The following is a 23,100-nucleotide window of genomic DNA, read 5'->3' as shown; positions in this document are numbered from 1 at the left end:
TAGACAGATCTCACCCCAGGGACAGCGCAGACGGTTGGTCGGTCAGGTCAATCTTCTTCTCGTAAACGAACCCCTCTCAACGGTAATTGCTTTTAGCTCAAAGCCCAGCACACATTCTTCATATCGTTACGCACCACGCTCGTTTCTTCCGATAATGGGAAGATGGGAAAGGTGTCGTTTATAGACGGTTATTGGAACGGAAAAATCGGACTTAGGTCAGAGAGAGATACGTGGGTTTCACAAAGGTGTTTGTTTATGCATTTTGGGGCAGGGACCTTTCTGACAGGAGTTGAAACAGCACAGTCCAGTACGCATATTTCTTCGTCAGACCAAATCCTTCACTGTCTTCTCTCTTCACCCCTACTTTCAATCAGTCATGAGATCAGAGAAAAGAGGAAGATCCGATCTCGGATCCAAGAAAAGGAGGCAAGTACCTAGCTAAAGAAGATCCCATAGTCACTCCTTTACGTCATTTCAGACACTCTATTTTTCTTCATGAATCCTTTTTCTGATCGTCTCCGATCGGTCACTTGCTCACGAGATCTCCGAAAAAGCACAGTAGTGTTAAATTTAACCCTAATTTGAGGTAGGCGTACCTTCTGCAACCGTCCATCTCTTTGTAACAGGTCGTAACCCCCACTATGATCTTTATCCTCAGTCAGCTAGCCGATACCTTCAGCAGCCCAGTATATCGACCCAATGAAGCTGCCGTAGATTCCTCCCGATGAACGAAGGGACACACCTTGACTCAGATCCCGTTCAAACCGAGGGAAGTAGTCGAGCAAGGATTAAGCTTGTCGGAAGTAACTCTAGACCAGGACAATAATTTTCATCAGTTAAGACGTCCCAGAAACGATTGCTTCTTTAGGTAATACCTGATGAAACTTACTATGCGATCGGGAACTGAAACTGCTATTGTAGCTTTGTGCCTGTACCCAGAACTTTCCTTCAACAACAGTAGTCAAAGTCATGGCGCGTACAAAGGTGTACGGCCGAGTAATCCGGGATGGATCTAACCTGCTTGGGGGTGATCATTTGAACTTGTTTCGAGCGTTGTATTGAGCTGCGTAATCTTCTCAGTTCAAACACCGTATGCTTGCAGAAAGAAAGCATCCGGTGCCTCTATATTGATACAATGGTAGCTTGGTTTCAATAGTTTGATTTCCAACGATGGCACGTCCTTCACCATGTGTGCAAGTTTTGGAAGGGTACTCCCCGGTGGCTTTTGATACAGATGGAAGATGTATATACGTGTGATATACCGTCCAGGCTTGAAATGATTGACAACCTGCCCAACACACGCTCTCAAATGAGAGGATGACGCACTCCTAACGTATAGTACAGGATCGTTTCATCTTGACAAACACCGGACATGCCGGAGAGGCGTTATTGGCGATCATCCGCCCAGAGTGATGACCATCGAGTTGATCTTCTTCCGTTCATATCGGAATGTCGGTACTGATCGTCGTCTGCTGTCGATCGCAAGAGCAGTGGACTTAGAGTCATAGAGTTGAAAAGGAGAGATATGCCGGAGAGGGACCGAGATCGCCTTCCACGAGTCCTCTCGCATAGTCACCATGGGACGCTAAAGCGAAGACGAATCTGACAAATCGCTGCTTGAAGGCTGCTCTATCAGACTTCCTACATCTTGGGAAGGTACGCGTTGTACCCATCTTGATGCAGACTCAGATCACGAGCCCCGCCCAGAGATAACGATGATCCTTGTACTTTCCTCATTCAACTTCAAAGGACCTGCCTCATGATGCAACGACCATTCTGCCACTCTTGGGGTGGGTATAAACGTATAAATGTGAGGAAGTCGAGGTCATGTGCAAATGAGTATTGGCAAGATGTTGATCTAGCTGGTCATAGAATATGAATATTTGCCTTGCATACGCTTTATACTCATACGACTGGAGATCTGAAGGCTCATTGGGTTTCAGTTCGCGAGATGAGGGATAGAGGGTCAGCATTTATTCCTTTCGACGGATGTCAGTGCGGATTCTGAAGCAGCAACAAATAAGATTCCGATCAAATGATGAGGCATAGATCGACCGCTGCTCACAACGGACTTGATATAGCCTATATCTTGTCCGATGAAATTGTATTTTACATGTACATCCCGATTCATACTCATTTTGCGGTGGCCCACGAGTTGTTGTACACATATGATAACGTCATTTAAACCACCCATTAGGTCGTCGCATACTCTTCAAACATGATTTCTCGTGCACCATGATAGACCTCTCTCAGTACTTCAAACCCAGGACGTATATTCTATTTCCCAACCACATGGCATGTCAATACAGACTGAATCGCTCACATGACTGATTTACGGTAAACTCACGTTAAAAGCTACCACTACTCCTTGTCCGTCCTTCTTCACTATTCCCAGATAATACCTTACGGAGAATCTGAACAGAGCTTGATTTAGGATGATGGTCGATATGTCAGAAAGAGGTACGAAGGTATTAGACGATCGTACAGGTATGTATATCCGTTTGGAAGGTATGAATGGCCAAGGGAATGATAGACCCCGTATAGTCGAAAGTTGTGTACCTAAATTAGGTAAGGGAATGATCGATTCTGTAAATTGATATGTCAGTCGTAGGGATGAGGGCGATTTATACAATGGTTGGTATAAGGTGGTGTACTCACCATATATGATGGTAATGCACTTGGTATATATGTACATCAGAAGGGAGATGATCCACCCGAGGATCATAAGCTACACCAACAAGTTCAGCCTTATCAGCATGGTTAGATGACGTTTATACCAAATCTACTCACTGTCTGTGGGTTCCGATACAAGTGTCTGTTCACCAATAATGTATTGGCGTCTAGCCATAAGGATCGTTTCCACCCGAACCATACCCAGATGGATATGATGACAAGATCTCTCAAACCCCATCCATCTCCTCTAAGTACTCTGCCGTTATTCAGTCGCTGGAAGTTGTATACCCTGTACTCGACATGATTGATATCGGCGCTGGGGCCAAGCTGAGTTTTGATGATTTCCAGCTGTGGGTGATTGACCAGTCGACGCGTTATGGGACGCGCATGATGAGGATGGGAGGGTTGCATACCATCGTCACTTGGGCTGATCGTGGAAGCAGGTGGATGACGGTGTTGTCGTCGTGGAATGCTTTGTGGACGACGAGTGGGTTTGTGTGTGTTTTTTTTTCACCTTTATTCGACGGAATGATGTGCGTCACATAGCCGAGTAACCACCAAAAATGGGGAACCCATCTTTCTCTGCTGTTTTGACATTTCTCCTTTTATCTTCGATTATACATCATACATCACCGAAAGACGACCAAGCATAAGATGAACCAAAGCATATAGTAGTCACTATAGTGGATCCTCGAGCATGCAGTCCTCTCAAGGATCATCGTCAGGATCAGGGTTCAATGTGAGTCTTCAAGTAGCCCAGATGTAATTCATCAACGTGCATTGACCTACGCCTTTGCATTTACAGAGCGGTCCTTCTCTTCGTCCGCAATCTCAAAATGGACAATACTATTCTCTTCCCACGTCTGTCTTCCCTATCACCGGCTCGAGACCAGCTGGTGTCGATCTCCAACCCAACAACAACCCGCAACCCCCAATCATCGCTCATGGCCTAACCCAAGCTGAGATAGATAGACACCAACGTCCAGCGCATGTGACAGGTAAGGAAGCTGAGGGGGAAGATTATAGAGCTGGGTTCTTCCCCATTCCTGGTAACAGATGGTCCTGGAGTACCGCAGGCAATGGGAATCAAGATCAACCAATTCTGGCGGGCAATAGTGTTAATCAGAGTCAAGCGGAATCTTCTTCTATGAATTATGATGGCAACATGCAAGGTGAACAATCGAAACCCTCGACCTCATTAGGAGGAGGAGGAGGGAATGTGGATCCAATATCAGCTTTCTTATCTGAGATGCCAACTAGAGCGGAAGACCCTACAAGACATGTCCTGTGGACGGAATTGATAAGGCTCAAAACTAGAACATTGGAATTGCAAATCGCAGAAGCTAAGAAGAAAGAAAAGGAAGCTGAGTTGGAAATTATGAGGCTGAAAGCTGGTGCTGCGGCTAAAGATAGTGGTGCTGGGTCAGACAACGCCCGTCCGAATGATTATGAAAATCAAGATATGTTAGCTGGATCTTCCATGAATAGTCATAACAATGAGGTCGATCACTATCCGGTCAACCCGCAGTCCACCCCATCCAACATACAGCAACAACACCAGCAGTCCCACTCGTCGAATCCCTTCGTCCCTCACAGCCAAACTCAAATTCAAGCCCAATCTCATCCAGTTATGTCCCCTTTCGACCTGGAAGCGATGCTTTCCAATGAAAATCTTGATAACTTCTTATCATGGCTACCTGATTTGGGTAATCATTCTTTACCTGATATATCATCTCTGGCACCTAACACAGACTATTCAACCAACAATCATAACAATGGTAACTTGCCATTCTCCTTGGAACATCCAACTGACCTTTTACCACAAAGTACGACATTTCCATCAATGAACATACCTATCACCGAACCGAACACTCTGCCTCAGCTTCAATCTTCCCCTCGACGGCGACGCAGTGCATCTGCAGAGGAAACGTCTCCTGCTCAATTACAACCGCCAAACAAAAAGAGTCGGCGTGGTACGGAGAAGAAGATCGTCAGTGAACATACCTCAAGTTGTATGGGATGTAAGAAGAATATAGCAAGGATAATGATTCGTTCGCCTAAATCTACTATGCCCGAACCGATTATCGTCCAATTGCATTGTACGGGATGCAAGCCGATCGATCAACCCTCCAGTACGAATAGCGGTATAGGTACGGTGGAGACCCGAAAGAGAATTAGGGTACAGATGGAGATTGACGATGAAGAGATGAAAGTGAAGGACAGAAAACAATGGTGTGATGTATGTCAGAGGATCATAGCCTCCGGGCAGATCCTGGGAGGAGACGAAAATGAATCGGTCAGTAGTATGACGGAAATTGTCTGTGGGGAATGTGATTCGAAATATCAGAGATGTACTGATGTAAGTCTGGTTCTCATTTCCAAATATGGTAAGGAGATGGATGCTGATGAGTGCGCGTTGGGTCAGTGCGGAGGAGGTGGTGGACCTAGGATAGGTATAGGAAAATGGAGGATGAAGCAGGTTTTCCATCCTGGTAGAAAGACTTGTAGCTTGAATCATACAAGGTAAGTGTATACTGACACATCAATATCCCCCTCTTCATCATCCTTTGCCGGAAACTACTCTTGTGTACATTCGGGATGCGATTCTGATGATAAACACATCTTTCAGACTCGGTGATCGTATTCGTGAGATGGGTGTTCACGTCACCCCGTCTGATTTCACACCTGAACAGATCAAGGAGGTCTTGACGCGTTGTAAGGCATTATGGAATGAGAAGACTCTAGCTCGGTTGGCTGTTCCTGAGATGTTAGAGTGAGTCCTTCCCTCTTTAGCTTTTCAGAATCGGGAGCTGATGGGTCCACATTGCGATTAGGGTTGACTTGCCACCTGGATTGAGTAATCCACTGAGGGACTTTGCCGACGTCGATGATATCATCACTAGGAATTGGCCAAGTAGAGAAGCGATGATTAGAGCGGATGATCTGGATCCGAACAAGTTCAAAAGAATGATATCTCTTATTGTGAGTTATTCTTACCACGCGTTTCAGAGATATGATTCAACTGATGTCTGGTTTTCACCCGTTGTTATCAGTGGTCGCACTCGAAACCCCGTCGAAGCGTTCGTACCGTCGATCTGGAAGAGGAATGGTCCAAGGATGTGGAAAATGATGATGATCTGAGTACGGTGCTAGCTCATGTGAAGAGAAGTGAGTGATTTGTGGTTGAACGGTTAGATGCCAAAACCGACTGATCATGTCATGCTCCACAGCGAACGTGGTTATTCCCCCTGGTTCAGAATTGATCGGAATGTGGGGAGGAGAATGGAATCTTCAGAGTGAGTATAATTACCACTTTGCTGAGCTATCACTCATCGTATCAGGGAAGTCCGCTGATTTGTCTTGCTCATCATAGACGGCTCATTGCTCATATCAACGTTTATACCGTTCGAAGGAGCAGATGGAGAAGATTCGACCGCTTTGTCAGTCGGAGAGATGATAACGAAAGTGCAGTCGCTACAACAAGAAATCAATGCTGAACGCACAGAAAAAGCTATGAGGGACGCCAAACAACCTGAATTGTTGCCGCCTTGTGAACATTTATGGACTGTTTCGGGGGTAAATGATATTCATTTTCCTACACTGACAATAAAAGTTGTAAGCTGACTGAGGTATCTGTGAGTAGGGTTACATCCCGTTAGTGAGAGAAAGGTTCGCCGATATCCTCATAAGGAAACGATCGTTCGTACATGTTGAAGAGTATTTGACTAGACATCCGGAATTCATCGAATCTATACGTGCTAGACCAGGTGAATTTTTACTTTGCCCTCGTCATTATATATACGTATGATGCTCAGACTTGTTAATTTCCCACAGTCGGTCTACACCCAGATATACATCGTCCCTTACCCCTCACACAAAGCGCATCCGATGACGAACAGAGGGAGAAACAGGCTAAACCTTTGATATTGGTCAGATGGCTAGGTAAAGAGTTTGACGCAGCGAAGATGCTCGAGATCAAACAGATGGAATTCGGAGGAGGGGCAAAGAAGAAGAAGAGGAAGCTGTAAGGTCGAAGAGCTCTGTATACTGTATAATGTATGTATATGTACATGTAGGACAGCTGTTATAGCACTGTCTGTCTCTGTCTCTGCCTGTATACATCTGTCTTTGATCTATGGGATATGATATAAAGGATATGGGATAGGATAGGTCGTATCGGTGTTCCGTTGGAACATGGGATTGACACGGATCGCGTTCAACGTCATTCCCATTTCGATCATCTTTCTCGCTATTCTCACGTTTCAACCTTTTGAGTTTCGCATCCACGGATACATGTGCAGACCATCGAAGCCCCTTTGTGCATAGTCCCGAGAGATTCCTTCTGCTTCTCACACTCACGCTCATACTCGAATGCTGTACATATCTATGATCATCTGACAAGCCAATCGGTGGACGGCGACAAAAGCAATAAAAATTACAAAAAAAAACGGTCATCTCACTTCCCAAGATAAGATAACACGCAGGCCACCGGGGACAGGGGAAAATGGCATATACTCCTGGCGAAGCTACACCTCTACTAGGTCCTGCTTCGGCTGGACCATCCTCCAAGATACTCAGCGAGGTGGGTCACCGACGTGTGAGCAATTAAAGTTGGTCGTTTAGTTGACACCTGTTTGTTCGGAATCAATAGACCAAAGTATATCCGTTGATTCATCTGATAAGAGTTGATATCATGGCTCATATCGGTGAGTACTCAATTACCTACTTGAATTACACTAGCGAATGAGAATGTGAGGTCTGCTGATTGTGTGGGCTGTAGATGCGCCATTGACCTATGAACAGCTTTTGGCACCAGAGTCTACTTACACGATAGTCCGGTATGTTCACCTTTACAATTATACGCTATACAAATGACAAGGGTGGCTGACAATGTATATGCATATGTAGCCCGTTGACAGAGAAATACCTTGAATTGCAAAATCAAGCTGCTGGTGAGCAGAGTTGCTCCTCATCGACACCCCGTCGCCCATAAGACTGACATCAACCTTCTCATCTGGTTACGCCTTAGTGTTCTGCTTGTTACTCAACAAAATCCAATTCACCAGAGACTCGAACCAACTTTCCATATCTACTTTATCGACTGCTCGAGCGAACTTATGTGAGATCTTGGCTATAAGGGTATTGAGTGCGTATATAATTTAATCACACTAATCAACCCTGTATCTGTATAAGGTGAAAGATTCCATGCTAATGACTGGATTCGATGGTATGGATAGGAGGATGGTCTGAACGATCTTTACCACTTGCTACGGTGCTTTTGACCCCCTGGGCGTTATTTCAAGGTGCATCGGAAGAAGTTCTGGAAAGGGCAAAAGAAGAGGGTGATGATGATCTTCTGACACAGGGTGGCAATGCTTTGGAAGTGAGTAAAATTTTGCTTTCTTCATGAGGCTACAAATCTTTCCGCGCTGATTGTGCTTTAGATGGCGATTATAAGTGGTTCGAAAAGGTTTATACGGAGTCCTTCATGTCAAAAAGTAATCGGTGAGTCGAGACCCCGCTTAAGACATCCCATCTCACTGCTGATAACCTCATGGCGTTGCACTACAGAGGGGATCTGGTCTGGGAGAATCATATATTCTGCTCTGAACGCCCACGCTCTGATAGCAGATGTGATTAAGATGCACCCGGCCACCTGGTAAGGCTCATGCTGACAAGCACTATGCATGCTTAGAACTACAAGAAGAAACCGATACAGATGTATAATCCGCATAAAGCACCTCTGCTGGATCATTATCGGTGAGCCCGCCTTTCCTATGGCTCGATTAACATGTTGTATCCGAGGAGGGTTGTTCATGTGCGCTCTTAATGACATGGCATCAGGTTGAAAGTCCCTCGCGTGCGATCAATGTTAGAATACGTGAACTTCCTTGTCCTTTTCACCCTCTATGTGATCGCTATAGAAGGACTGGATGCGAATAGGTTGAATGGGAGGGAATTGGCTTTTATCATCTATGCTTTAGGTGAGCTTCCGATATCGCGTGAACCAAATTGCATGTCAAAAGCTGACAAAGATACGATGGATAGCTTTCTCTCTGGATAAATTGGCAGCTATACGTGAACATGGATTAAAAGGTATGTCAAGTTTCATTATCATTATTGGTCAAAGCTGACTGTTCGAGTCATGTACGCAGTGTTCAGTAGTAGTCTTGTCAATGGTTTTGACCTGGTGTTCATGTTGATCTATGCGGTGTACCTTGGAGCGAGAACATATGGATTTCATTACCATGATCAGAATGCCTTGGAGTTAGGTTCAGATTGGTTGGCTATTGGTGAGCTCAAGCATTCCATCGTCGTATACACATCACGAAGGAAGGATAACTCATCAAGTGATATTGGAACCTGTTTAGGTGCCGTATTGATCTTCCCTAGATTAGCGTTTGTGACATTAGCGAATAACCTGATGGTCTTGAGTATACGGTCGATGTTGACTGAGTTCTTCTGTAAGTGTTCTTCTCTTAATCATCATCGCCGCACTTCCACTAACCAACTTGAGGATAGTTTTGATGAGTGTCGGATTCTTCTGTTTCCTTGGTGAGTGTCATGTACTCTCTGCGTGCATGCAAGATTCCATATTGATCACCTGCATTGTATTATAGGATTTCTATACGCCCTCTTCACACTTGGACAGGGGAAATTTGCCTTGTCCCAGATCGGATGGTGGTTACTAGAGGTATATTTTGGCTTGGACGCATCTGGGTTCGAACATGCTCGTAAGTTGCATTACTGATATTATCAAGACCGCACATCAGATCAAACTCATATCTGCTATGTTCAGATGTATTCCACCCATTCCTCGGTCCAGTCTTGATGGTGTCATATGCCCTTCTTTCGAATACCCTGCTTCTGACTGTACTAGTCGCCATTCTCGGTAATACATTCGCCACTATCAATGCGGATGCTGCAGCCGAGGTGAGTTATCCGTTGAACCAATGAGCATTAGACTGATAGTTTACTAGTCGATGTTCAGAAAAGCTGTATCAACTTTGGAGGGGGTCAAAGCGGGTAAGCCGATTAATCTTATTCCCCCAAGCCAGTGATTGTCTAACGAATGTAATACAGACGCCGTATTCAGCTATCAACTCCCGTTCAACTTGGTTGCTGTAGTGGTCATGTGGCCAATGAGCTACATCCTCGGTCCGAGATGGTTCCACAAAGTCAATGGTGAGCTAACTAATTTGCGGTTTCATAAAATTAGCTGACACCAGAGATTTGACAGTATTCATGATCAGAGTATCCAGTCTACCCATACTCTTGGTCATTGCACTGTACGAGAGACAATCTTATCGCGAACAAACTTTGATGGAACAGTTTGGCGACTTTGCGGAGAGGTATGTGGGCAATCTGCCGAGACGTATCAAGGCAGCAGGTAAGTCAGCCGTATAATCTGTCGATTTAGGAACAAGCTGATCAGTTCTCGCAGCTGGATTCGACAACTTTGGAAATCGACATGACATCGAAACTGTCTTTGAGATCGAACGAGAAGTAGGAGATTTCTATAGTGGATGGGACGACGACGTATTTGAAGAGTCGGATTTCCAACTACCTCCGCCTATCGATTCCACTTCACCGTCTTCCTCATCAGATGAAGCTGAAGAAGACGAAGTGAAACGTCGGGCAAGTCGCAAACTCGATTATGGCTCTGCACCCACGAGTGCGACACCTACTAAATTGATGTTCACCGATTCAGCTGCAATGACAGCGTCGCCCACTGGACTCGAACATGATCTCGAGACGGGCAAGCCACCCTCCGAGGGTGTACCATCCCCCAAACCTGCTACGAGAAAGCGAACGAGCTCTATGCCTTCCCAACCTAGATCACCTAATATCGATATCCGATCTCGACATCAAAGCAATGCTCATGCTCTCGCCCATTCGCAAGCTCAGGGACCTATCACCAGGCCAAGGCGGAACTCTTCCATGCAAATGCATGGTCCTAGCCCACTGGCTCAACTGTTCATGATGTCGCCAGATTCCGATAGAGGTTTCCATAATAGAAGGAACTCGATGGCAGGTATGGCATTGAGTAGTTCCCATCCTGCGCTTAGCTCGATGCTGGGTCCGAATAGAAGACAAAGAACGATACTTCAGCCTACACCTCACCAACAGCAGCAACAACAACCGCAGCATGTCAAGTCTGGGTCAGAAGGTGATCTTCTCTCGTCAGGCCCGATCGATGATGTGGACGTGGCTTCAAAAGTAGCTGCCAGGTTAAATAAACCGAGACTTAATCGACCTGATATCACCCCGATCATCGAAAGTAGGCAAGCTTCTTTCAGCGGTAGTCATACAATGGGCGAACGTACTATCTCAGAAGGGTCAACCACACCTACACCTACGATATCCAAAGCGACTGCAGCAACTTCATCTGCATCCACACTAGATCAGAAAGAAGATAGTATATTAGGTAGCGCAGCCACGATCAAGAGTAATCAGAGTGTACCGTTTCCCGAATCTTTTAATGCTAGCGCACCGAGTACCACTAGGAGTGTACGGTTCCCCGGATCGCCTTCGATCACTCCGAACAACTCAAATCCACCCACGAGATTAGCTAGTCCATCGACGTCCAACTCGACATTGAGGATACCTTCTTCCTCTGGTACTGGTACTTTATCAGGTGGTGGACCCAAGTCGCCCCGACCCAATATCATCAAAGCGAGTCAGGTCGAGGCTATGCAACTGAACAGACCTGAAGAGGAGATAGGCGCGGTGAATATGGGGATGGAGAAGAGGTTGGATGGGATCGAGAAGAGGCAGAAGAGGATTGAGGAGATGTTGGAGAGGCTGTGTAGAGGTCTGGGAGAGAAGGATAGAGAGCGGGAGAGGGAGAGCTCAAGAGGCAGATGAGGATACGAGTCACCTTGATGAGATCTCGACAGAGGAGGGTACAATCGCATTGATTTCTACGTTGTATATATGTGTTGATGTGGTCTGTGTCCAGTTACAGTACGTTAAGAGTGCGGTGCCACAAACGCGTCCGACATGAGATTGATCCCGCACATTACATTACTCGTAATCACTCGATTACCCAAAAAACGACGCGTCTGTACAAGGATGCAGGATACCAGCCACTTTGCTCCTCCTCCTTTCGTGCTTTCAACTCTGGATATCTTCTCTGCTGAGAGAACATTACTTTGCTGCAATATCAACTTGAACCCATCCTCAAAAACATCCATCGACGCGTTATACTCACTCTCACTCGCATACCTCGTCCTACATCGTTCTGTCATCATCAATCCACCTGTCCTTTCCTGATAATCCTTGTTGAACGACACCTTCCCCCTCCCCCTTCATAATCATCCAACATGGCCGCTCCAGCTGTCGGTGTACTGCCCGTAGCATCCATCAATGTGAGTGATGAGTGTGACATGACCTCTACTTATCATTCAGATCTAAGCTGATCCTTGCACCGGGTTTCTGTAGATCAATTACGAAGAAGAGACAGGTAAATGCCATCATCATTCACTTACTTATCCCAGGTGGGATCGCTAATCGCTAATGCTGTTGATCAAATGCAGAACGAATTCGAGATTTCTTGACGACTTACGTCGCACCACCTCGTTCCCGACATGCCATTCCATCAAACGACGACGAGCTTGCTGAAGATGATGAGGATGACCAAGAGGACGAAGATGATTTGGCGGATGATATGTCCGATTTGAACGTTAGGGAAAACAGGTCAAAGGCGAAGTATGTAAAGGTTCTAAGGAAAGTTGCAAATAGGCAGAAAGAGGAGGTGGTAATTGATCTACAGGATTTGAGGAACGTGAGTGGACGAGACTGATTTTTTGGGTTGATGGAATCCAAGTGCAAGGATGTGAATGGAGTACGAGAGCGTATATCAGGAGAATGTCAGGCGATCTATTCGAATCCTGTTGGATGAACGATGAAAATGGTGATATGCAAGATATACATGAACTTTACTGACGGTGTCTTCGACCTTTACAGTTCAGCAACGACCGTACACTCCTTCATAATATCACTCGAAACACCAGGAGATATATCCAGCTTTTCTGCGATGTAATAGATAAGATCATGCCTGAGCCAGACCACGAACTCGACTTCACCGCGGATGTGCTCGATTTGATCATGCAACAGAGAAGAGAAATGAACGAACAGGTGCAGAATGGTGAGAGGAACGAGGAAGGTGGCATGTTCCCTCCTGAGTTGATGAGAAGATAGTGAGTTGAAATTCTACCATCGTTCGTTCAGTTTCGTACAGACGTCGCAACTGACAATCTCTTGACACCAAAGTAGCAACCTCTACTTCAAGCCTCTTCGAAACAACGACGTCCTTGCCGTACGAGCTGTCCGAGGAGCTCACCTTGGTCACCTCATCACTGTCCGAGGTATCGTCACTCGAGTTTCTGAGGTTAAACCTCTCCTCCTCGTCAATGCCTACACCTGTGACTCATGCGGTAACGAGATTTTCCAAGAAGTCGCCCAGAAAGCTTTCACTCCCTTGACCGTCTGTCCCTCAGCCGAATGTACCCAAAATCAAACCAAAGGTCAACTTCACATGCAAACTCGAGCGAGTCGATTCCGACCATTCCAAGAGGTCAAGATCCAAGAGATGGCCGATCAAGTACCCGTTGGACATATCCCTCGATCAATGACTATCCACCTGTACGGATCGCTAACTCGATCAGTCAACCCCGGTGATGTCGTTCACATTGGAGGTATATTCTTGCCTACTCCTTATACCGGTTTCAGAGCGATCAGAGCGGGATTACTACAAGACACATTTTTAGAAGCTATGAACGTCCACCAGTTGAAGAAACAATATCACGCTATGGAGCTTACACCTGAATTGCAAGTCCAAATCGAAGAGATGAAAGAAGATCCGAACTTGTATTCGAGATTGGCTAATTCGATCGCACCTGAAATTTACGGTCACGAAGATGTCAAGAAGGCTTTGTTGCTTTTATTGGTTGGTGGTGTGACCAAGACTGTAGGAGACGGTATGAAGATTAGAGGTGATATCAATGTGTGTCTCATGGGTGATCCAGGTGTGGCCAAATCGCAATTACTCAAGTACATAACGAAGGTCGCACCTCGAGGTGTGTACACCACCGGTAGAGGTTCTTCTGGTGTAGGTTTGACTGCTGCGGTTATGAGAGATCCAGTGACCGATGAGATGGTGTTAGGTGGGTGCTGATTCTCTTTGCCTGTCTGAGATCCTCGCTAATATGACCTGACTCTTTATATAGAGGGAGGTGCATTGGTTCTCGCCGATAACGGTATCTGCTGTATCGATGAATTTGACAAAATGGACGAATCCGATCGAACGGCTATTCACGAAGTGATGGAACAACAAACCATTTCAATCTCCAAAGCTGGTATCACCACTACCCTCAACGCTCGAACTTCGATTTTGGCAGCTGCGAACCCCTTGTATGGACGATACAACCCGAAGATCTCACCTGTCGAAAACATCAATCTCCCTGCAGCGTTACTATCTCGATTCGACGTGTTGTTCTTGATCCTCGATACTCCCACTCGAGAAGATGACGAGAGATTGGCTCAACACGTTACTTTCGTGCATATGCACAATACCCATCCTGACCTGGATTTCGAACCTGTCGAACCTACTTTGATGAGACACTATATCGCGGCATGCAGGAGGATCCGACCGATCGTCCCTCCTCAGATGTCCGAATACATCGTATCGAGTTATGTTCAGATGCGAAAACAACAGAAGGAAGATGAATTGGAAGAGAAATCATACTCTTACGTATCTGCTCGTACACTTTTGGCTGTACTTCGTTTATCTCAAGCTTTAGCTAGGTTAAGACAAGATAATGTTGTTGGACAAGGTGATGTAGATGAGGCGTTGAGATTGATGGATGTTTCCAAAGCCTCTCTCTATGAACATCAGGCGTCAGCTAGAATGGGTGAAGACCAGACTGATACTTCCAAGATATTCAGGATCATCAAAGATATGGCTTCTGCCTCTGCTCAGATGAGAGATGAGGATGATGAAGATTACGAACAGGATGACGAGTTGGAAGAATTAGGTATGAACGAAGTTAGGAATAGAGTCTTGGCGAAAGGTTTCACAGAAAATCAACTCATGGGTACGGTTTCAGAGGTGAGTTCAGGCCACATGGATATAGATGTCGATCTGGTTATTTGATGCTGACGTATATGATGTCTTTGTAGTACGAAAATATGGGTGTATTGGTTAGGACTGCGAACAACACGAGGTTGAGATTTGTTGCTGCTGATGAGTATTAGGCTGTCAGGACCATGGGGACGTCCGTTGTTGTTATGGGTGATTGGGATGATTTCTTCGTTTCTTTGTATATTTACGGTTAAAGATCATACTTTATAGGATTATATATCTGTTTATTTATTGGTATGGTATGATTAGATCATGCATTTCCACTTGTCTACGTAGCTACGCCTACGATCAATAATGTACATGAGCACGCATCAACCATTTTTGACCGTGTATATCGACCTTGTACCATTTCATATGCAATTTCCTCGCTAGTCTATGAGCGTCGTTGACTGTATTGGTAGTTAGACAATATGTCGAGACGATACTTGAACGGCTCCTAGAATATGTTCAAGGTGGTCAGCTTGAGTAGTGCGAAACAAGCATTCAAAGATCGAATGAACATTTTTCGACTGAATGAGAGAAATATCGTCTGAAGATATTTGATAAACTCACGAAGGTAATTTCGTACATCCATCAACCTCATCCAAAACCCCGCAATCCTTGCCCAACTTTTTGATGTCCTCCGACCTGACCGAAGGAGGTAAACCCTTTATGATCACTCTCCTACCGCTGAGTCCAGATTTATTACACCAATCAGCCGTGAAAGTCTTTTCGAACCTATCTCGCTGCTGTTCATACGTTGTCCTATCGTTTAATGTCCGCTGGACGAGGGTGTTGGTCCATTCGTCGGAGGTGATGTGAGTAAGTTGAGCTTGACCTTTACGATCGAGAGTGAATATGGGCTTTGTGGAGAGGATGGTAGATATCTGATTGGCTTTTTTAGAAGATGGAAGGGTTAGGTGGTATGTACGGTACAAAGAGGGTGATTTGGGTAAAGAAGGTGGAAGGGAAGTTACTATCAGTTTTTTTTCAAATACACATCAAACATTAGCTCACATCCGATATACCAACTATATATGACACCATCATCCGGATACAACTCGGTCCACTCCATTCCAATCCAATCCAATCGTGAATATGGTGTTACTCACTCGCAGAGACTGAAAAACTCTCATCAAATGCACCTACATCCCTCAACGCCCTTGTTATATCACTAGGTAAAGCCGTACGGGGTATATCGTGAAGTAATACATTCTTAGGTCTCGATTGATTTCCAGCTAGAATAAACACATCATCAAGAGGAAGATTATCAGCAGCGTTTCTATTTTTTTAAAAAAATATTGGGATGATACGACAAGGACCAAATGTAACTCACTGGCTTCGACGAAATTCTCGGGCATAGGTTGTCTCTTTGCTCTTTCTGCTCGAAGGGCTTGACCGGCTATGAACCGCAAAGAGGATGTCGGTCTGACCATAATGATTTCCTTTGGTTACTCTTCTGGATTAGTCAAGCAATTTGCAGTGATACTGGTATATTATATCGGAATCACCAGGTTATATATTAAACTGATCAGAAAAATCAAAAGTATCGTGAAGGAAATCTGAAAAGCTCGGAAAAGTTCCAGGTGGAGGTGATCCACGTTCAGTCCACATTATGAGTATCTCTGATATACATGCTATACAAGTAGTGTAGCTTGGTTCAGACATACTCTTGTCTGTTTAGGATGCAAAGTGATCGAGGTGTATGATACACACTGAATAGCAATGTACATATGGCGGCATGTGGGTCATAACTGATCGTTATATACATTTATTTCACTCGATTTGATACCGCAAAGAATGATGTTTGCATTTACTTCCTTATGGTCTCCCTATCAAACCGTATTTCCTCCTTGCTCCAGGTTCGATATAAGCCCAACCTATCGGTGTATCCCTTACCATCATTGCCATACGATATTGCCATGGAGCATGAACGAGATGTTTCGGAGGTACAGAGAGCGATTTTATCCATGAGAATGGACGGTATGGGATGAGAGGTTGGGGTTTGGGCGATAAAGAGAGGTTGTATAGGATTATATCGATCACTAAACACAAGTTTATAGTCAGCATTTGATCCAAATAAAGTACCATGTGAAATCGTATCAAGATTTTTGTTGATATACATACCTTTTTGAGGAGATAACAACAACTTCTCCCATTTATGCTTGATAGGTAATTTTGTTTCGTCCCTTCCACCACTCTGTGAAGTAGAGGTTTTCAATCTGAATTCGTTATCTATCGTCCCTGGACAGAATGCTGAAAGAGCTTCGATGTCAGCAACGATATTATCATACCATCAAGTTCTTTCCCTTGACCAACCGAGCTTTCATCTAGACTAATTGGGTCAATCACACTCACAGAAGAACCTCACTCCACAACCTTCACATTCGACTCTACAGCTTTCAACAGCCATCAATCCGGCTGATTTCGTAGCTGCGTAAATCACTCGATGAGGTGCTGGGACCGTCGCTGCTACAGATGAGAGATGGTGTAGTGCTGGTGATTTGGATGTGGATGCGAGGAGGGGTAACTAAAACATAGCAAGCACACCTTGAGCTCTAGCTTCACCGCCTTAATGAATCCACAGGGTTGTTGTGAATTTGTGTAAAAATGGTAAACTCACAAAGCAAGTCAAAGCTAAGATAGTTCCCACGTAATTCACCTCGCTCACTGCTCTAGCTTCGAACGCAACTTTATCTAATCCAGCTTTGCTTGGTCCAGCACTATCTTCCTCACCGGCGGAGTTCGAAAAAGATAGAGGAGCACCTGAAGGAGGTTTGTTTGCATCTTGCTTGTTGAGCGATACTCCCGCTAGATCCATCAACATTGAAGTTGAGGGTAAGCCAGCTAAGATATGGAGAGTGTCAAGACCTGACCAAGCTACAGATCACAAGTAAAAGTTCCAATTAGCTGTCATATTTATTTGCATTTGCATCTGATGATTCCTATGTCGATAGACCAACCTACCCTTCTCAACTGCTTCTCTCACTTTGATAAGATCATCCGTACTGGTAATATCCGCGGGAACAACTAAGAGATTTTCTCCCTTGGCACCTAGAGAAATGCATTCTGCTTTTACCCTTTCGAGAGTATCTGATCGTCTAGCTACGAGGCATCTACGTCGATATAAGCACGAAGGTCAGTTCAGATTTCAGATAGAAAGGGGTCCAGGAATAGAGAGATGTCGAAATTTTGATCAGATGAGTTGACGATCCATCAGAGAAATCGCATAACGATATTTTTATCTTCACACCACTCACATCTTCGCACCCCTCTTTGCATAAGCATGAGCCAGATCCCTTCCCACACCTGAGCTTGCACCTAGTAGGACTACCCTCTCTTCATGGGGAAGAACGACAGTCTCTCTAGAAGGCAGTGGTTTCGACTTGAGAAGGCGGAGTAGGATCGGAATCGCCAATAGTGCCCAGAGTGGGGAAGCGATTGGCATACTGATTTGCTGTGGGTGGTGCACAGCTGGCGGTGATCCAAGTGAGACAGTATGAATTGAGGGATCAGAGATTTGAATTGATGGTAGTGATGTGAAATGTCAAATGCAGGTGCAAGCTTTAGTGCGTCACTTCGTGTTGTACTCATCCATCCAACTGTGTCGTAGCCGGCCATCCCGTCACTCGCCCTTCCTCTCTCTATCTCACATCATTGCACGTATTCACCGTCTCACTGCCTCTTTACACTATTCGCATACGATTCACAATACTCGGTGTACATTCATCATCCACCCTCACCTCCGCTCGGTCCATTGACTGTCTCAACCCTCACTGACGTAACACCGCCTTCATCGGATCAATACCTCCGAGTAATCTCAACTCATTCCACATACACGTTTCCCTAGAATACAGAGTGACAGACACATCTCTCCATCTGTCACTTTGCTTTGTTCAACCTACAACTCACATCCTCCTCCTTTCATTGTTGATCATCACGGTCGGGACCACATCTCATCCACCCACTCTTCCACCTTCTTGCCCGACTATATCGGTTCACACCTTTTCGACTCACTTGTGCTATACCGTCTCGTCTTCCAACTGCAATTCACAAGATATATAAAGATAGGATCTTGATAATCTCCCACGAGACCAAAACGGACGATCAATCCCTTTTCCACTCTTACATCATAACACAGCAAGGTCAACTTGGTCTATCTCGTATTTATACAAAACCTCAACTTACACATCCAACCTCTTATCAATAGCGCACCATGGCATCTTCACCTGCTATTCAAATCAACGGCTCATCTTCCAATGCCGACGGGGGTCTATCACTCTTGGATAAACTCAAACAACGATATGAGGAAGCTGGTCAATCACACGTGTTCACTTTCTTCTCCAAATCATCATCAGAGGAACAAACCAACTTGTTAAACCAGTTAAACGACATTGATGTCCATCGGGTCAATCGTATATACATGAATGCCGTTGCTGCCGAAGGTGACGGCGCTCATACTCCTTCCAACGAGGATAATATCAATTACGATGATACCCTCGTACCAGGTCTAAACAACCTTCTGGGTAGATCTAGAACACCTACTCCCAGACCTCCCGAGGAAGTCCTACCCCTCCCAGAGGAAGCCTGTGCTAGTATTTTGAATAATCCAGAGGATGAGAATAAATGGAGAGAGATAGGTTTAAAGGCTATAGCGAATAATCAAGTTGCCGTGTTGCTCATGGCTGGTGGTCAAGGAACGAGATTGGGTTCGTCGTTACCTAAGGGAATGTACGATATCAAATTACCCTCAGGCAAAAGCTTGTTCGAATACCAGGCTGAACGGATAGGTAAACTGGCAAAGGTAGCAGAAGAGAAGGAAGGTAAAGAAGATGGATCGGTAAGGATCAAATGGTATGTCATGACCTCTGGCCCTACGAGGGGTGAAACAGAAAAGTACTTCAAGGAGAAGAATTTCTTTGGGTTGAAAGAGGAAGATGTAATTTTCTTCGAACAGGGTGAGTTCCTTCGCTCCCTCCTACTCTATCTACAACTCTGCAGGCGATATTGAACACTGACGCTCGCTATTTCACCCAATACTAGGCGTGCTACCCGCTCTAAGCGAAGATGGTAAACTGCTTCTTTCCACTCCTTCATCCCTCTCAGTCGCTCCGGACGGTAATGGTGGTCTATACGCTGCGCTACGTCGACCCCTATCCCCAGATTCCCCTCGAACAGTCCTCTCCGATCTCAAATCACAGGGTATCGAATACATTCACGCTTACTGTGTCGATAACTGTTTGGTCAAAGTGGCCGATCCTGTCTTTATCGGATGCTGTATCGATCGAAAATCTCAAGCTGGAGCTAAAGTCGTTCGGAAGACAGTCCCCACCGAATCAGTCGGTGTATTAGCCGCTAAGGGAGATGCTTTTGCTGTCGTTGAATATTCAGAATTATCAAAAGAGAAAGCTGAAGCTAGAACATCTGATGGTCAACTGGCATTCAGAGCTGCCAATATAGCTAATCACTTCTACACGAGAAGTTTCTTGGAAGGTGTAGAAGCGATGGAAAGGAAAATGGCATTTCACATTGCACGTAAAAAGATACCTACGGTTAATTTGCAAAATGGCGAATTGATCAAGCCGAGTGAACCGAATGGGATGAAATTGGAATTATTCGTATTTGACGTATTCCCATTTACGAAATCACTTTGTGTGTTAGAAGTTCAAAGAGAAGAAGAATTCAGTCCGTTGAAGAATGCTCCTGGATCAAAAGCAGATTGTCCAGAGACTTCCCGGAGGGATTTGTTGGCTCAACAAAAAAGGTGGTTAGTGGATAATGGAGCGGAGGTAGGAGAGGGTGTGGAGGTGGAAGTGACGCCGAAGATTAGTTATGCTGGTGAAGGTTTGGAGTGGGTGAGGGGAAAGAAGTTTGTCAAGAGCGGGGTGTTGGCGAGGAAAGAGGATTTGAAAGATTTGACTGAGTAGGAATGGGGATGGGAATGGGACTAGGCTTGGTATGATGGAGAAGGGACATTATTTAGATTAGTATTGGCAGAGGGAAGCGGATGATACGGTTCTAAGTCTAGGTTCAGGTCTAGGTCCAGGTGCAGATGGGGAGGAATGTGTAGCTGTTTCTTTTGTCTTCATGTCAAACTCAATTTCTTCCTCTTATTTTCATTCTCTTATTTCTAGCATAGTCATATTCCCCCCTTAATATATCATCACAACTGGACAACAAGCTATCAAGTAGTTTCTCATGTTCTCTCATAATGGGATTTAGTATAAAACGTAGTAATTCCATACTATCCGATCTATCATGCATTGTCTTATCCTTGTCACGTTGGTGTCTGAATTAAATCGGACATACATCTATCAGTCGACAAAGTGTAAATACGAGTCGATGATAAAAACGTAGGTGATGTAAGTGAGTTACTCCTGATGCATCTTCATCTATCCACAATGACCTCCAACTGCTGCTATATTAGAGCTCATCTATACGTATACTGCATATATACTTGTATGGCTTTATGATTTATGACAAACTGGCACCGATCAAAGTCTTTGAAGTCAAAACACCATTTTTCGTTCTGATCTTATGAACGGTCTTGGTCTCAGGATCGATCCAAGCTGCCTCTCGAGTATCCAAGGTTGTGAATCCAGGTTGGATAGTTTCGAATACTTTTTTCTTGGGGTTAAGTTGAGCTTCGGGTTTGACATCTGTGAAGAACAAAAAAAAAAACAAAGGAGCATTGTCAGTCATCTGAAAACGATCAGGGGTCAATACGTAGGATGATCATCGATGTCCACCAGATGTATCATTAGATCAGAGAGGAAATATCTTTTTCGAAAGTAACGACTCACTCTCGTATTTCTCACCCTCAAAGTAGATCCTTTCACCCGGTTGAGATCCCTCAGGAGGGTAGACAAATTCGATACCTCCTTCATCTTTACCGTCTTTCGATGATGCACATAATAACATGGCGTACGATTTCACTCCTCGCATAGTGACTGGTTTGAGATTACACTAACCAGACCGAAAAAGGTAGGTCAGCCATAACCATGACCATATCCATGTTACTTTCTCGTTCGTGGATGGGTTTGACTTACGATAACAACAATGGTAGCTCCTCTGATTTGATCCTCCGTCATATACTTCACCAAACCTGAACATACCGTTCGGGGTTCAGGTTCACCTACATCTATCGATTCGACATATAAACTATCTGCATCTGGATGTCTCTTTACATCTAACACTTTGCCTACTCGCATATCAATCATACTGGGTAATGGACCTGTAGGTTCTTCTTTAACAGGTTGAGCCTTAGCAGGTTTCTCCTTCTTTTCTTTCTTCTCTTTCTTTTTGCCTCCTTCTTGGGGTGCTGCACTTGCACCTACTACAGCATCTTTGACGGCATTAGCTGCGTTGGCAGCAGTTCCAGCAACAGCACCAGCAGCAGAGGTAGCAGCGTTGACTGCACCAGACACAGCGTTGGTAACGGTCTCAGTCACGCCACCAGCAGCGGGAGCAGCGGGCTTCTTCTCTTTCTTGACTTTAGGTGGTGGTGCTTTCCTCTCTGGAGTAGGTAACGATGAGATGTCGATTTCCAATGATGGGAATGAGTTTGGTAAGGACTTTTGAGCGGATTGGACAGATTCTAATGATTGGATTTGAAGGAAGTATCGGAGAAGGGAAGGTTGTTGGGGATGTTGAGTGGTGGGTGCGGAAATCTACAGATTGCACAGAAGATACAATATTATCAGTATGTTGCTAATGATAGTGGGTGACAACTGATCTTCTAATTGAGATAGATTTATAGCGTATTTCGTTTCTCATTCAGACGATAATCTACTCACCAAAGTTGGATGTAAATGAGCGTACAAGCTGACATCCGCTGAAGAAGGTGAGTTGGAATAGAGGTATGTAAGAGGAGTGAGCTTCTCGTTGAGGGCCTGAACGAGATACCGACCTATCAGCTTATGATGCTCATTGCGAGACTCCAAAAAAGTAGCTGACTCACCGAAAGATCCTTGACATAACCTTCAGTCTCTCCCGCCAATTTGGCAATCTCAGCCTTTTCCTTTTCGTTTGACCCGGTCAAAGAGGGATCAGCTTGTTCGGCGGCTGCCACGAATTCGGATACGTTTGACATGATTTTCTGTGTAGTATATAATCTGAGTTTGCTGTATGTCTGTGAAGGTGCTCTTGAGCGCAGGAGGGTGAGCATGTATTGCTGGCTTTTAGTGTTGATCGGGATGGACAGTTGAGTGGAATCCAGTTGAAGATGTACTCGAGTATATGGATTTTTCGTTGTCCGAGTGGAGGGAAGCTCCAAGAGGGACCCGTGATAAGCATCTCGATAT

General features: G+C 45.0%; 8 protein-coding genes across 8 annotated transcripts; 4 read left to right on the top strand and 4 right to left on the bottom strand.

Annotated features, from left to right (window-relative positions):
- Window positions 1–2,193: 2,193 nt before the first annotated feature.
- On the bottom strand, window positions 2,194–3,084 carry I203_100368 (uncharacterized protein; the record flags this gene model as incomplete). The annotated part of the gene is made up of 4 exons (XM_019149031.1): window positions 2,194–2,277; window positions 2,348–2,586; window positions 2,659–2,728; window positions 2,791–3,084. 4 exons carry the CDS (start codon window positions 3,082–3,084, stop codon window positions 2,194–2,196), a joined length of 687 nt encoding a protein of 228 aa, XP_019001558.1.
- A 286-nt stretch (window positions 3,085–3,370) lies between these two features.
- On the top strand, window positions 3,371–6,701 carry I203_100367 (uncharacterized protein; the record flags this gene model as incomplete). Its single annotated transcript, XM_019149032.1, has 10 exons — window positions 3,371–3,412; window positions 3,479–5,032; window positions 5,099–5,196; window positions 5,303–5,446; window positions 5,508–5,655; window positions 5,727–5,841; window positions 5,904–5,969; window positions 6,047–6,249; window positions 6,317–6,440; window positions 6,508–6,701. 10 exons carry the CDS (start codon window positions 3,371–3,373, stop codon window positions 6,699–6,701), a joined length of 2,688 nt encoding a protein of 895 aa, XP_019001559.1.
- Window positions 6,702–7,177: 476 nt separating this feature from the next.
- On the top strand, window positions 7,178–11,541 carry I203_100366 (uncharacterized protein; the record flags this gene model as incomplete). Its single annotated transcript, XM_019149033.1, has 20 exons — window positions 7,178–7,255; window positions 7,325–7,379; window positions 7,454–7,511; window positions 7,582–7,625; window positions 7,703–7,819; window positions 7,911–8,056; window positions 8,118–8,178; window positions 8,245–8,306; window positions 8,369–8,433; window positions 8,518–8,657; window positions 8,722–8,769; window positions 8,829–8,966; window positions 9,045–9,137; window positions 9,196–9,228; window positions 9,294–9,407; window positions 9,473–9,606; window positions 9,654–9,699; window positions 9,757–9,858; window positions 9,914–10,063; window positions 10,118–11,541. The coding sequence occupies 20 exons, from the start codon at window positions 7,178–7,180 to the stop codon at window positions 11,539–11,541; spliced, it is 3,108 nt and encodes a 1,035-aa protein (XP_019001560.1).
- Window positions 11,542–11,999: 458 nt separating this feature from the next.
- Window positions 12,000–14,931, top strand: I203_100365 (DNA replication licensing factor MCM7; the record flags this gene model as incomplete). Its single annotated transcript, XM_019149034.1, has 7 exons — window positions 12,000–12,044; window positions 12,118–12,139; window positions 12,213–12,460; window positions 12,643–12,875; window positions 12,952–13,841; window positions 13,905–14,785; window positions 14,857–14,931. 7 exons carry the CDS (start codon window positions 12,000–12,002, stop codon window positions 14,929–14,931), a joined length of 2,394 nt encoding a protein of 797 aa, XP_019001561.1.
- A 175-nt stretch (window positions 14,932–15,106) lies between these two features.
- Window positions 15,107–16,233, bottom strand: I203_100364 (uncharacterized protein; the record flags this gene model as incomplete). The annotated part of the gene is made up of 4 exons (XM_019149035.1): window positions 15,107–15,254; window positions 15,371–15,773; window positions 15,910–16,035; window positions 16,134–16,233. The coding sequence occupies 4 exons, from the start codon at window positions 16,231–16,233 to the stop codon at window positions 15,107–15,109; spliced, it is 777 nt and encodes a 258-aa protein (XP_019001562.1).
- A 385-nt stretch (window positions 16,234–16,618) lies between these two features.
- On the bottom strand, window positions 16,619–18,245 carry I203_100363 (uncharacterized protein; the record flags this gene model as incomplete). The annotated part of the gene is made up of 6 exons (XM_019149036.1): window positions 16,619–16,842; window positions 16,925–17,053; window positions 17,156–17,327; window positions 17,421–17,677; window positions 17,765–17,913; window positions 18,058–18,245. 6 exons carry the CDS (start codon window positions 18,243–18,245, stop codon window positions 16,619–16,621), a joined length of 1,119 nt encoding a protein of 372 aa, XP_019001563.1.
- A 768-nt stretch (window positions 18,246–19,013) lies between these two features.
- Window positions 19,014–20,724, top strand: I203_100362 (uncharacterized protein; the record flags this gene model as incomplete). Its single annotated transcript, XM_019149037.1, has 2 exons — window positions 19,014–19,755; window positions 19,841–20,724. The coding sequence occupies 2 exons, from the start codon at window positions 19,014–19,016 to the stop codon at window positions 20,722–20,724; spliced, it is 1,626 nt and encodes a 541-aa protein (XP_019001564.1).
- Window positions 20,725–21,271: 547 nt separating this feature from the next.
- On the bottom strand, window positions 21,272–22,889 carry I203_100361 (methionine-tRNA ligase, beta subunit; the record flags this gene model as incomplete). Its single annotated transcript, XM_065516625.1, has 5 exons — window positions 21,272–21,456; window positions 21,601–21,763; window positions 21,847–22,467; window positions 22,594–22,689; window positions 22,758–22,889. The coding sequence occupies 5 exons, from the start codon at window positions 22,887–22,889 to the stop codon at window positions 21,272–21,274; spliced, it is 1,197 nt and encodes a 398-aa protein (XP_065373443.1).
- Between the last annotated feature and the right edge of the window lie 211 nt (window positions 22,890–23,100).

The sequence above is a fragment of the Kwoniella mangroviensis genome (assembly GCF_000507465.2).
Source record: "Kwoniella mangroviensis CBS 8507 chromosome 1 map unlocalized Ctg01, whole genome shotgun sequence".
NCBI lineage: Eukaryota > Fungi > Basidiomycota > Tremellomycetes > Tremellales > Cryptococcaceae > Kwoniella > Kwoniella mangrovensis.
This window is presented reverse-complemented; position numbering and strand designations above follow the sequence as displayed.